Here is a 13,035-nt window from a genome sequence, read left to right on the forward strand (position 1 = left end):
CCTCTATACACCTGGCAGCAGGTGCCTAATGCCCCTCTATACACCATGCAGCAGGTACCCCAGCAAATGCCCCTCTATACACCCGGCATCAGGTACCCTGGCTAAAGCCCCTCTTTATTAGGCCGTAGTCGCCCTTGTATTTACCCCCAGCAGGCAGGTACCCTAGCTGATGCCCCTCTAAATACCATGCAGTAGCTGTCCCTGTATATGCCAGTGTATACCCCAGCTGATGCCCCCACCCCCGTGTGGCCCCCGGGGCCCTTAGGCAGAACACCCCCCTGCGCCACGTCTCTCCACACCTCACCCAACCCTCCCGATGCCAGTGACAGCCTAAACCAGCCCGCGGGGACAGCCAATAACAGCACACCGCGACCTGATAACCTCGGCACCGCCGGCCAATCAGTATGCTGCTGGCGGAGCTTGTTTCCAGGACAACGGGGACAGCGAGCACTGGTAGGCGTGGCTGATCCCTGGGATATGGGCGGAGCCTGCAGTGAATCAAGTGCACATCACCGTGACCGAACACACTTACCGGGGATACACAGCATGACCGGCACCGGCAGCACGGTAAGGCCGCAACTCCCAGCACACTCAGCTACTCGTAGGCTGTTTGTGTCTCTGAATACTGTGAGTGTCAGTGTATGCAGTGTGTGTGTGTCAGTGTATGTAGTGTGTATAGCGGTGTGTGCCAGTGTATGTAGTGTGTCAGTGTATGTATAGATGTGTGTGTCACTGTATGCAGTGTGTGTGTGTGTGTTTAGCGGTGTGTGTCACTGTATGCAGAGTGTGTCACTGTATGCAGAGTGTGTCACTGTATGTAGTGTGTGTCACTGTATGCAGTGTGTGTGTAGCGGTGTGTGTAGCTGTGTGTGTCACTGTATGCAGTGTGTGTGTGTGTGTGTGTAGCTGTGTGTGTCACTGTATGCAGTGTGTGTGTAGCTGTGTGTGTCACTGTATGCAGTGTGTGTGTGTGTGTGTGTAGCTGTGTGTGTCACTGTATGCAGTGTGTGTGTAGCGGTGTGTGTGTCACTGTATGCAGTGTGTGTAGCTGTGCGTGTCACTGTATGCAGTGTACTTGTATATTATTGTTAGTTGGTCTCATTAATAATCACTGAATGGGGTACAAAGTAAATTAAGTTTATTGCGTCTGCTGATTGCGGTTACCGTGGTGACACCGGAGCGCCGTCTCTTATCTATGTGTTTAAATGACTTGTAATAAATGATTGACTTGAGGCTGCGTTGCCCCCGCCCCCCCCGGGTTACTTTCCATACTTTGTTTATTCCGTAGCGGTAAATATTTATCCCAGGTGTTTAGATGTTTCGTTGGTGAATAAGGGGTGCGTTTGTTGCCGGCCCGTCATGTGGCCGTTGGGGTATTACTGCAGCAGTAACGTTATTTGCCCCGGAGGAATTATTCCTTACACCCCGATCAGCGCTTTCCACCTAAACGGATCGCATGGTTTTCCTGGGAGCCAAACTAAACCCCTAGACACAATGGGGGAGCCAAAGGAGCTTACAATCTAATCAGGGACCGCGGTCTCTTCCTGGATGAGGTTTCAGGGGCAGATTCTCCAGGGAGACGTGACAAGTGTCATTAATCTGCCGCCCGAGCATGATGGGCCCTGACCCCGAACCTCAGGGTTATTGCTCTAATCTCAGGGTGCAGGGGCAGATTCTCAGGGTCACACAGTCTGGCGCTGCCTCATTCATACAGATCTCATGATATCTAAGCCTCCCAGTTGGTGCTTTTGCTCCCAGTATTGTATGGTTGATATCCCTGCTTGAATGCAGGAGACTCAATTAAGTGTATCTTTAAATAATGACCAGTCAGGGTTTCCATGACGACTATTATTAGCGTTAGATGTCTAGGATTCGATCTCCGCTTAGGGAAGGGACTTCAACCTTCTAATCAATAAGTGGCTTTTAGTCACCGCGCGTCTCCAATGACATCACCCCGCGTCTCCAATGACCTCACCACGTGTCTCTGATGTCATCCCTGCACGTTCTAATTCCTGATTCTAGATAATTACAGAGTGGCAGTTGTCGGTCCTGTCTTAGATTTTGGAGCCATATGCCTGTCCCATGCATGTTTAAATCCGCTACCGCTTCTGCCGGTAGGCTGTTCCACTTATCTACCCATCTCAGTGTAGTCAGCGCATGGTACGCACTACCCCACAGTATGATGAGTAAACTCACAACAGGGAATCCGACACTGACGGCCATAATTGCAGTGCGTGCAGCCGCGATTTAACCAACCCCCCCATCAGTTTGCACAATAACCTAAAACGCGATTTCGCGGATTAATAGGATTCGCCTTTCCCCGCAAACTCGGGTCCCTCTGTGTTTCTAAACTTGTTCTTCCACCTGGAGTAATTCGCGCAGGTACCCGCCTTTCAGGTGAAGCCCGATCTCCACCTAATCCCAGCCCTGGCCCTCGTCGGGTTTATCGGACACGTCAGCCCTGTATTATATTCTATTCTTTTTTCAAAGAGACGGGGGGAAAGCGTGTATCATGTAACACTCACAGGATTCGAGGTGCTGTTCCACTATCAGTGCCTGCTGTCGCATCATGTGACAATTCAGCATTCCCCCCAAAAATAGCAAAAGAGTTAACATTCAACGCGATTAAAAGGTTCTATTGATCTGCGGTTTTGGGTCCGTAATGAGAAATCCGGCTCTGCGTCATCTGTAAAGATGTTAAAAGCCGTAGCGTTGGATTATATGTAACCGGATCACGGTGACCTTTATCAAAACGAGCAAAAGGTTAACGTAACCCACGTTTTTTTTTTGTTTGATTTCTGAGTTTCCCAAACAGCACGTTGTCCTTCGGCAGGACAGACGGACGGACGGACGGGGTGTTTGCAGAGTAACGGATATCTTCATATCTCGCTTTATTCAGATTAGGATCTTAAGATAATAATGTTGTAAACGGCCTGCCGGGAAGCGGCCCTCACAGATACAACGTTACCAAACCCTGCAAACATCATAATATCCCGCGTTTTATCTCAAAACATAGTGTTTTCAGCATAACCTTTTCTGTGCTGAGGACAAAGGGATCCCAAATCAACACAGAAATGGATAAGCCGTCAACACAGGTATTGGGGTAATTATAGCCTTCTCTATGTGTGGGGGGGGTATTACATGTGCTATACTTCAAAGGTTTGGGGTCACTCAGCTGTTTTTATGGAAAACAAGGAAATTTCTGGCTGTAACATAATTACAAAAAGGGTTTTCTAACCATCAATTAGCCTTTTAAACTTAAACTTGGGTCAGCGAACACAACGTGCCATTGGAACCCAGGAGTGATGGGAGTGATAAAGGGCCATTGGAACACGGGAGTGATGGGAGTGATAAAGGGCCATTGGGACACAGGAGTAATGGGAGTGATAAAGGGCCATTGGAACACAGGAGTGATGGGAGTGATAAAGGGCCATTGGAACCCAGGAGTGATGGGAGTGATAAAGGGCCATTGGGACACAGGAGTGATGGGAGTGATAAAGGGCCATTGGGACACAGGAGTGATGGGAGTGATAAAGGGCCATTGGGACACAGGAGTGATGGGAGTGATAAAGGGCCATTGGGACACAGGAGTGATGGGAGTGATAAAGGGCCATTGGGACACAGGAGTGATGGGAGTGATAAAGGGCCATTGGGACACAGGAGTGATGGGAGTGATAAAGGGCCATTGGGACACAGGAGTGATGGGAGTGATAAAGGGCCATTGGGACACAGGAGTGATGGGAGTGATAAAGGGCCATTGGGACACAGGAGTGATGGGAGTGATAAAGGGCCTCTGTACGCCTATGAAGAGATTCCATTAAAAATCAGCCATATTTTGCCCCGTACCCCTCCTCTCGTGTTTATCGCCTGGTGGCTGCTTTAGGAGACGAAGCCTTTAAATGTCTTCAGGTCTGGGGTTCGCTCACCTTAATGAAGCTCACGGAATATCAGCCCTGCAGGGTTTATTTTAAAGGTTAATGTAACCGGCACTCGCCAGGGAGATAAAAGACATAAACCATGCTTTGTCTCCTCTCCCCTTTCCTCTCCTCTCCCCTTCTCTCCTCTTTATTAACAAGCTTTCTTGGCATCTCCACAAATTATAAAAAATGCTTTAAACATCTACTCCAACGAGTAAGGGGTGCCGTTTACACGTTGCAGTTCTTCACGTGTTGGCTGCACCTAGTTGGTGTAAGAACACCGCATCTGACATTTCACATGATATTTAAGGGTTCCTGGCAAAAAATTCTGAATAAAAAAAATATTATAGTATTAAAAAAGTATATCATTTCTATGGTAGCATTACCCCCTATTTTATAATAATGATATATATTTTTCTTAATAGCGATATATATTAATAATAATTATATTTTTTCTTAATAATAGTTATATATATTTATTTTAATAATGATCATTTTTCCCTTAATAATAATAATTATATATATATATATATTTTAAATAATGATATTTTTTTTCTCAATAATAATATATGTATTAATTTTAATAATAATCATTTTTTCTTAATAATAATGTATATTTTTTAATAATGATGATATTTTTTTCTTATTAATAGTGGTGTGTGTGTGTATATATATATATATATATATATATATATATATATATATATATATATATTTTAAAAATAATAATTTTTTTTCTTAAGAATTCTATATATATATATGTTTTAATAATGATATATTTTTTTCTTATTAATAGTGATATATATATTTTAATAATAATGATCATTTTTCTCTTAATAATTAAATATATATTTAATAATGATATATGTTTTCCTTAATAATAGTGGTGTGTGTATATATATATATATATATATATATATATATATATATATATATATATATATATTTGAATAGTAATGAATAGCATTAGGACAAATATAGCCACCTGGTAACATTTAAGAGACTTCTGTATCTCCAGGCCATGGCGTTGAATGTAATTCCTGCGTTGAGCCGGTTACCGAGCCGCTCCGTGCCGTGTCTTCTAATTATCAGGTTAAAGGCAGCAAAACCAGTCTGTGAAAATTGAATTTTTATATTTAGAAGCACAACTGTTTAAAAAAAATAAGCTTATTTCTCGCAGACCGGTTATAAATGTGGAGTAATCGCCATAGCAACCGGCGGAATGTTCCTTTTGATGGATACATGAAATGTGGCAGTAAATTGTTGCTAAGCTCCGGCTCTCACCTTCCAGGTACGATGGCGGCGGGCGGTATTTGTCCAGTCCTGCGTTCTGCTCGCCTATATCCTAATTACCGTAAACGGGGTACCTATAGACAAAGACAAGACCAAAGCGACGAAGGAGCCCGCCGCGGAGGACCAGGAGCCTCAAAACACAGTGAGTACGCCACAGTGACACGCGCTTTCACATGCCAACGGAGGGTTATATCTCTTCATATCTGCCAACACTCCTAAGAAAAGTCCCTAACTTAACGCTCTGTCCTACCATTACTCCAGAGTCTGTATATCAGACACTTATTGAGTAAAACAAAAACCCAGCGTGCTTTTAAATTTATCTTTATTATTTATTTATTTGCTCTTATTATTCATATTTTTATTAATAATATCTTTTATTTAAATGGCACCAAAACATTCCTGCAGCTCTTCTTACAGTCCCTACATTCAAAGGGTCTGACCAAATTAGACCAAAAGAAGGCCCAATACGTTAGGTACAGAGGGCTCGGCTCGCAGGCCTGCAATCTTTATTGACGATATATATTTAAAATATTATTACTACTAATACTACTTACTGATGTTTGTTTTGCTATGTAATGTATAAGATTAATAAAACAAGCAAGGTGCAAGGCTTTAAAAGTGCTCTTATCACCATAGCAACCGGTATAATGGTCCAATCAGCATTTGGTTGCCATAGTGATAACACCGCTTCGAAATGTTCCACCTAGAATTGTTCTTTTTTAAATCAGAAAAAGAATCTGTTGACTCGTGTTCACACCATTAAATAATTTTATTCACCATGGCGATAAAATGTGTTTCTAAGCGCAATTTAAATGTATCCGTCAAGAGAATGGAAACTTTTACTGAAATCAGCCCTTTTGTCACTATAAATAAAGCCTCAGGAAATGACCGGATGTTGCGTCCCCGTCCCCCCCCCGTTAATGTTACGCGGATCAGCGCGGTTCTTATCTTCGCAAACAGACCCGAAGGCGGACTGCCGGATGGCATTTACAACACCAATTACCACCGCCTGGAAGACATTAACTAAATATCACGTCCATTAGCGGCTCCGCCATCCGAATGACACATTAACCCCTCCGTGACGCAGGACAGCCTGCCGGCTTTCTCATGAATTTTTATTATAATCATTTGCGGATATTTCTGGTTATTTATGCATAAAGCGGGCTTAATAAAATCAGCATAATAGGGGGAAAAATGAGTTGCCGGCGTAACAGGATTTAATATAATGCGTCCGTATACAGGAGCCTCGCGTATCGGCTCGTCTCAGTCTGTCGGGTCAGACCCTTTGAATGTAGGGACTGTAAGAAGCGCTGCGGGAATTGTTGGCGCTATATAAATAAAAAAATATAAATAACATGTATCTTTTATATAATAAGAATAAGATAATAATAATAAAAATAATAGTAATAATAAAAAAAAGATTATATATATATATATATGAATTGTTAGAATATGTAACTGTAACATGTAGGGTTTTGAAGGCAAAAGCTTTAGATGAGGGCAGCTTCTTAATTTTTAACAAAAAACAAAACCCAAGTCTCGGGGGTCGTTATGCGTCGTTGGGTGCCGGCGGGGTAAAGGGGTGAAATAATCGAGTGCTGCGGACGGTAAGTGATGCTGTATTGTAGAGAAAGGTGTTGACCCTCCTGCTCCTTCCCGTTCACAGGACACTGGATTATATTATGACCGATATCTCAGGGAGGTGGTGGAAGTTCTGGAAACGGACCCGCATTTTAGGGAGAAGATCCAGTCGGCTGATATTGAAGATATCAAGGTTTGTGGATGCGGGGTGGAGGTGGGCACTGTGGGCATGCGCCAGAGACCATGCTGAGCGGATGGAGGCTGTGTGTGTGTGTGAGAGAGCTGTGCCGGAGGCTTCGCAGAGGGTAAGAGGCAGCGCATGGTAGTTTGGACCTCTGGATGGTGGTCTGTAGCTCTGGACGCCTCTGCAGCTTAGACGTGACCCGCGTTTCTTTGATTAATTCTCATTTCCATGATCTGGACTTAATCATTACCAATTCCTTTATTGTTTTAACCCTTCACAGAGTGGAAAGATCAGCAAGGAGCTGGACTTGGTGAGTCACCACATCCGAACCAAACTGGACGAACTCAAGAGGCAGGAGGTGGCAAGACTCCGCATGCTCATCCGGGCCAAGATGGACGCCTCGGAAAGTGAGAGCCGCGTATTTTACATACATGAGAAATGTGTAACGGTGCCGATGGCTGACCAGCTACTCTGAGAGCTGACGCTACGACGCGCATCGCGTTATAACTCGCTTCTTGGTATGGAAGATTAGGGGGTCAGGTCATCCAAATGCGATGCTTGGAATTTCCTGCACATTCAGAGCATGGATTTTCACGTAACATTTCACATTCTTATCCCAAAATAACCTTTATCTGAATAGACGTTAGTAAAAGGCTACTTATCTGCGTCTGCACCTCTAGGAACAGTATCTCCTCACACCCATCTGTGGGAAGGTGACCTGATGCTGCAGGAATGGGGATATTAGCAAGGACTGGCAGCCGCCATGCGCTGGTATCGCTAACGGAGCGATTGTATTGACAGAACATGAAGATCAGCAGATCCCAAATGACTTCATGCTGGCCAGATTTATCTTGGATTAAATCCCAGCATTTTTCTTTTTCTTAGCTGCCCCGTTTTTCATTTTATTGCGAGACGCCTGGAATATTTCCCGTTCTTATACAAAATAAAGGGAAATCATCAGGCGAGCTTCATAAAATGCACAGTTCTGGCTTTGTATTATAGAAGCTCTGTAAACCACTTTAAAGTATTCTGTATCGTAACGTATCTCTGCTAGACGTTCGGATTCGTGCAAATTTAAATTTTAACAAAATTTGACAATTTCAGCCGTTCGTATGAATGTCCAAAAACAGGGAAAGACTCCAACGAAAAAAAATGAAGAGCAGCAGAAGCTCTGGATTTTCATTTGCGTTTCATTGTAATCTCGCGATGTCTCCTTACCTTCCCCGCCGACAGATTCGGTATTCCTACCTCCCTTCCCACAACTGCACTTCTTCTCTTGCCTCTTCTTGTTCTTCTTTCTTCGTCCGCTTCTCCCTGTGTCTTCTCTCTTTTCGTCCACGAATGAGAGTTTGAGAGTAAGCGCGAGGGAATGAGAGCATGAATGAAGGTGAGTGACAGCAAATTTAGTTTCCGAATTGAAGAAGCCCCCCTGAATTTCGGTCGAACCGAAAGGGCAGGAAACTTAATTTGTTGTCCAAAAAACAAATGGACCAAACTAACTAACTAGTCTGTTGTTGTGAACGTCCCTTTTTAGTATCAGGCTGTATCCTAACTTATTGACGCCTTCCAATTCCAGATACGGGTATCGATCACCGGGCGCTGCTCAAGCAGTTTGATCATCTTAACCACAACAACCCTCATTCCTTTGAACCGAAGGACTTAGACTTGCTGATCAGAGCCGTGAGTGTTCCCTTTACTTTCTTCTGTTATCAGAAAGGTGGGCAACTAGACGGGGCAAACGGTTCTCGCATGCTGACCTTCTGAAGCCCAAGGGTTAAATTGGTTAATTATATGTTTGCTAATAACGAATACTGATAAGGTTATACGCGGACGTGGGGTAAATGCGTTAGGAATCGATTTTACGTAAACGTCTTCATTTAAATTTGTCTTCAGGCGACAAAGGATTTAGAGAATTACGACAAAGAGCGCCACGAAGAGTTTAAAAGGTACGAAATGATGAAAGAGCACGAAAGGAGAGAGTATCTGAGAACCCTCGACGAGGAGAAGAGAAAGCAGGAGGAAGCCAAGTACGAGGAGATGAAGAAAAAACACAAGGAACACCCCAAAATTAACCATCCTGTGAGTGACAGAGAGGGGTGCTTTTACCCAGGAAGTGCAGTTAGGTGTTTGATGTGATTTTAGGCCCTATTGCGGGGCTTCTAGGGCTGCAGAACCCTCATACCCAGCAAACATTCTGAACTCCTAGAAAAGAGGGGCATCAGGAGAGGAGAGAGGGGCATCAGGGGAGGAGAGAAGGACTGGCCTATCTAAACAGGGACACTTGGAAGATATAGTTGAGGGCCCTGCTCTTGTGAGTGGGCAATCACTTTGGCAGGTAGGGGAGAGATCACGTGATTTTTAATTGTATTTATAATCGTAGGGGAGCAAAGACCAGCTGAAGGAAGTGTGGGAGGAAACAGATGGACTCGACCCATCCGACTTTGACCCCAAGACGTTTTTTAAGTTACACGGTAAGTAAAACTCCTTGATGTATAAATTCATTTCAGGATCCTCGTCTCGGTGCCCAACGCTACGCCAAAGGACCAGGGAGTTTCAGAGAGTTTGCTGTTTATTCTATGTATATAAAAACATGCACCCCCCCCCAAAAAACAAATACTCACAAATCCTTTCACGATGCAGACACCAACAGCGATGGTTACATCGACGAACAAGAACTAGAAGCGCTATTTACAAAAGAGGTGAGACGTCTTTCTGGAATGGTAACGAGACACAGCTTCTCGGCCCCTGAGAATATTTTGTTATGTAACGTTTTGAAACAACAGTAAAACACAAAGATTTGGGACAAAAGTTTTCCGAAAAAGGTCTCCCCATGAAATGCCAGCACTGCCTTCAAACCAGTAAAATTCCAACAATTGTCATTTATATTATTAAAATTAATTAATAATTATTTTATATCCTGTCAGTTAGCGAAAGCTTACGATCCCACAAATGAAGAGGATGACATGATAGAAATGGAGGAAGAGAGGTTACGGATGAGAGAGCACGTAATGAACGAGGTAACTGCGTTCCTGTCCTGGTCTCCTGCTTCCACAAGCCTGGAAAATATTCCCCGGCACCCAGAGGGTTAATTATACTAGAGTCCCACTAACTGGATTTTTTTTTTAAAGGTTGATATTGACAAGGACCGGTTGATCAACTTGGAAGAATTCATCCGAGCCACAGAGAAGAGGGAATTTCTGGAGCCGGACGGCTGGGAGGTAATCATTTCTCAAAGAATAAAGAAATAATGTAAAAGCATTTGTTACCCACCCCCGCAGAACTCACAGGGTTAAGCAAGTCTTTTTCCCATCTTGCATTTTTGCGGGTCAGAATTACGCAGAACATTTGCAAGTAAAGTAATTTAAGTAAATTCCTTGTGATACAGGGAGCGGTATTTTAAAACATTTATTCCGAACGCTGCATCGCTTGCTGTCACGATGACTCAAGATCTCTCCATGCCTTGGTTTGCAGACGGTCGACGAACAGCCGATTTACACCGAGGAGGAATTAGAAGAATTTGAAAACCAGATTTCTCAGAAGGAGGCAGAGCTGAAGAGGCGAGCGGAGGAGCTGTACAGAGAGCGAGAGAACCTGCAGAAACAGCACGAGCACATTCAGGCGCAGAAACAAGAGCTGCAGCAGGTACCGCAGGGGCGGGGTTACTTATACCGAGGCACGTCAAGGCGGGGCTGCCGCTGGAAAGGAACGCATTGAAAAAGAAAGGGTCCCCATCACCTTATGTTGTGCTCTCACCATGTAGTTTACTGATTTACTGTTTTCCAGGTCGTACAGCAAATGGAACAGAAAAAAATGCAGCAATCCGTCCCCCCGTCCGTACCCGACGCCAGTCTCAATTTCCAGCCAGGTGTGTAAAACGCGCTGCACTCGCGTACCGAGCTTCTGACCATCTCGAAGGACCAGCTGTAAATCCTCAACTTCGTTTGTAGTCCAAGAGTTATAATTGCTTAGCGAACATCTGTACATATTTAATCAAATCAATGTTAGCCTGACAGCCAGGGGCAAGCATCTTTTTTTTTTTTTTTTTACCTCCTAGCCTAGGGGTAGTTTATCCTCTTAGACCCCTGTTACCCGGGTTGGGGTGAGAAGTTCTTCCAAGCTATTATATGACGTAACATTTGAGAATACTGTTAAAAATTCTTTTTGCAGGGGCATAAATGTGAGAGTGGGTGTAATATATGAAACTTGGTGGGGTAAATGTGTGGCCAAGTCTACCTACCCCCTGTGTATTCTATGAGACACTTTGCCCTGCTGGACTGGAAGTTACCGGGCTGTATTAACTAGACACAGATTCCTGCTAAAAGCAACAAATTGCCAAAATTATTCAAATGATCACTTTTCCACCAACTTTCACCCCTAGATTATGAAAAACACCCCACCAGTGGGCATCAGGGACACTCTGTGTAATGAGCTGCCGCTGTGTGCCACAAACATTGAAAAAATAGCATGTTCTGGTCATTCCTCATCACGTGACATCACAAGACAGTTTAGATGTTAAGTGATGTAATATTTTAATGTTATTTTTCAGCTGGTGCCCAAGCTGTCCATTTGGGATCTCAGCAAGTTGGAAATCCTCAGCATTTGCCTCCAGGACACCTACCAGAGCCTGGGGTATCACAGAGCCATCAAGTGCCCTAACTGCCCTACAGATACTTCTTGCTTTGCTTCAAGAGACCGTTACGATCATGCTCAACGTCTACGACTACTCCGAGGAGCTGATATGACATCAAATCGCTCCATAAAAGATTGAGAAAGCTGTACTGCGGGCCATCTTCTTGGATCTGCCACCACATTTTGGCTTTTAATAGAACTAAAGAAACTCCATCTGTCAGGAGAGCCCAAATTTGGGATTCCACGGATCTGGACCAAAGTAGCAAATAAAAGTGAATTATGAATTAATGATTGTTGCACTATAGTGAGGTGTTTCTTTTTGTTTAGTTTTTTTTTGGAATTCCTATAGGACCGCCGCTCTTGTTGTGTTCCCCTCATTTCGTCCTACCAAAGGCAGTAACATTTTCCTTTCAATCTGGGAGATTTAATTCCACCCTCTCTTTCCTCTTTGTGCTTGGCGAGTATTTTGTGTTTATTTCTGTGGTCCTTTCTTAAATAAAAAAATGTAAAAAAGTGAACATCCTCCGTATGCCTAGTAATGAGCGTTAAAGGGTTAAGTGTGTTTAAAAAACTTGAGGGTTCAGGTAAACTGGTTAAACTCATGGCGTTGAATCTCAGATGAGCTTGGTCGGTACAAATCCACAAAGATATATATATATATAGCCCACCACAAAGTTCTCCATCAGGTCCTCCTCTGCACGCGGCTCTGTGTTTGCACTCAGCCTACCTCAGCCCAGTAGCGGGTCGCTATTCTAGTCTGTGGGGAGTGTTAGGGATATTAATGAGATAAAATAAGGCAAAACCAATCTTCTACCACATACACGAAATGCTGACGCTATTAATTATTGTAGGACCACAATATTAATATAATATTTTATCTCTGATCCTAAATCTTTTCCGATCGCGCCAAAAGTTTTAATTCAAATGAGATATTATATCATCACGATAGTGATAGTAATTTAGATAGTAAATAGATAGTGATAATTATTTATTGTAAAAACACAATCTACAAAATACATATGTAAGTCATGCAGTGCACGAGATAACAGAAAATATATCTTCAAAACATGTCAAAATGAATCAAGTTTAAAACACAAAGATCAGTTTTACTAATACAACAATTAAAATACTTTAATACTGTCTAAAGAGTGACATTTCTAATAGATGCAAATAATGTCAGACTTCAGTTACAGGTAAAAATACATTTTACATCATTGTCATTATTACGGGTTATATACGGTATATGTTAGATACTCAAGGTAATTATAAGAGTAAAATATGGTGTCAGGATCTTGTGAGGTTCCAAATTTTCAATTGTCTTTCCGGCCCAATTTGTCTGGAACAGAAGCTTTTAAAGACAGGGCTTATTATCATAATCATAATCATATCATATCATAATCTCCAATCGTAATTGTGGGTTTTCCCCATTAT

At 43.0% G+C, this 13,035-nt stretch overlaps 1 protein-coding gene across 2 annotated transcripts; it reads left to right on the forward strand.

The window, feature by feature from the left end:
* Positions 1 to 484: 484 nt before the first annotated feature.
* Positions 485 to 11,729, forward strand: NUCB2 (nucleobindin 2). 2 transcript variants are annotated; one of them, XM_053449752.1, is made up of 13 exons: positions 485 to 567; positions 5,209 to 5,352; positions 6,877 to 6,984; positions 7,256 to 7,382; positions 8,552 to 8,655; positions 8,869 to 9,054; positions 9,356 to 9,446; positions 9,616 to 9,674; positions 9,900 to 9,992; positions 10,104 to 10,193; positions 10,447 to 10,617; positions 10,759 to 10,840; positions 11,522 to 11,729. In XM_053449752.1, the coding sequence occupies exons 1-13, from the start codon at positions 547 to 549 to the stop codon at positions 11,629 to 11,631; spliced, it is 1,386 nt and encodes a 461-aa protein (XP_053305727.1). In that variant the 5' UTR covers positions 485 to 546; the 3' UTR covers positions 11,632 to 11,729. The 2 variants fall into 2 exon arrangements, with proteins under 2 accessions (XP_053305727.1, XP_053305728.1); XM_053449753.1 differs by lacking the exon at positions 11,522 to 11,729 and having other exon boundaries at positions 10,759 to 10,848.
* Positions 11,730 to 13,035: the final 1,306 nt, after the last annotated feature.

This window comes from Spea bombifrons, chromosome 10 (assembly GCF_027358695.1).
Source record: "Spea bombifrons isolate aSpeBom1 chromosome 10, aSpeBom1.2.pri, whole genome shotgun sequence".
NCBI lineage: Eukaryota > Metazoa > Chordata > Amphibia > Anura > Pelobatidae > Spea > Spea bombifrons.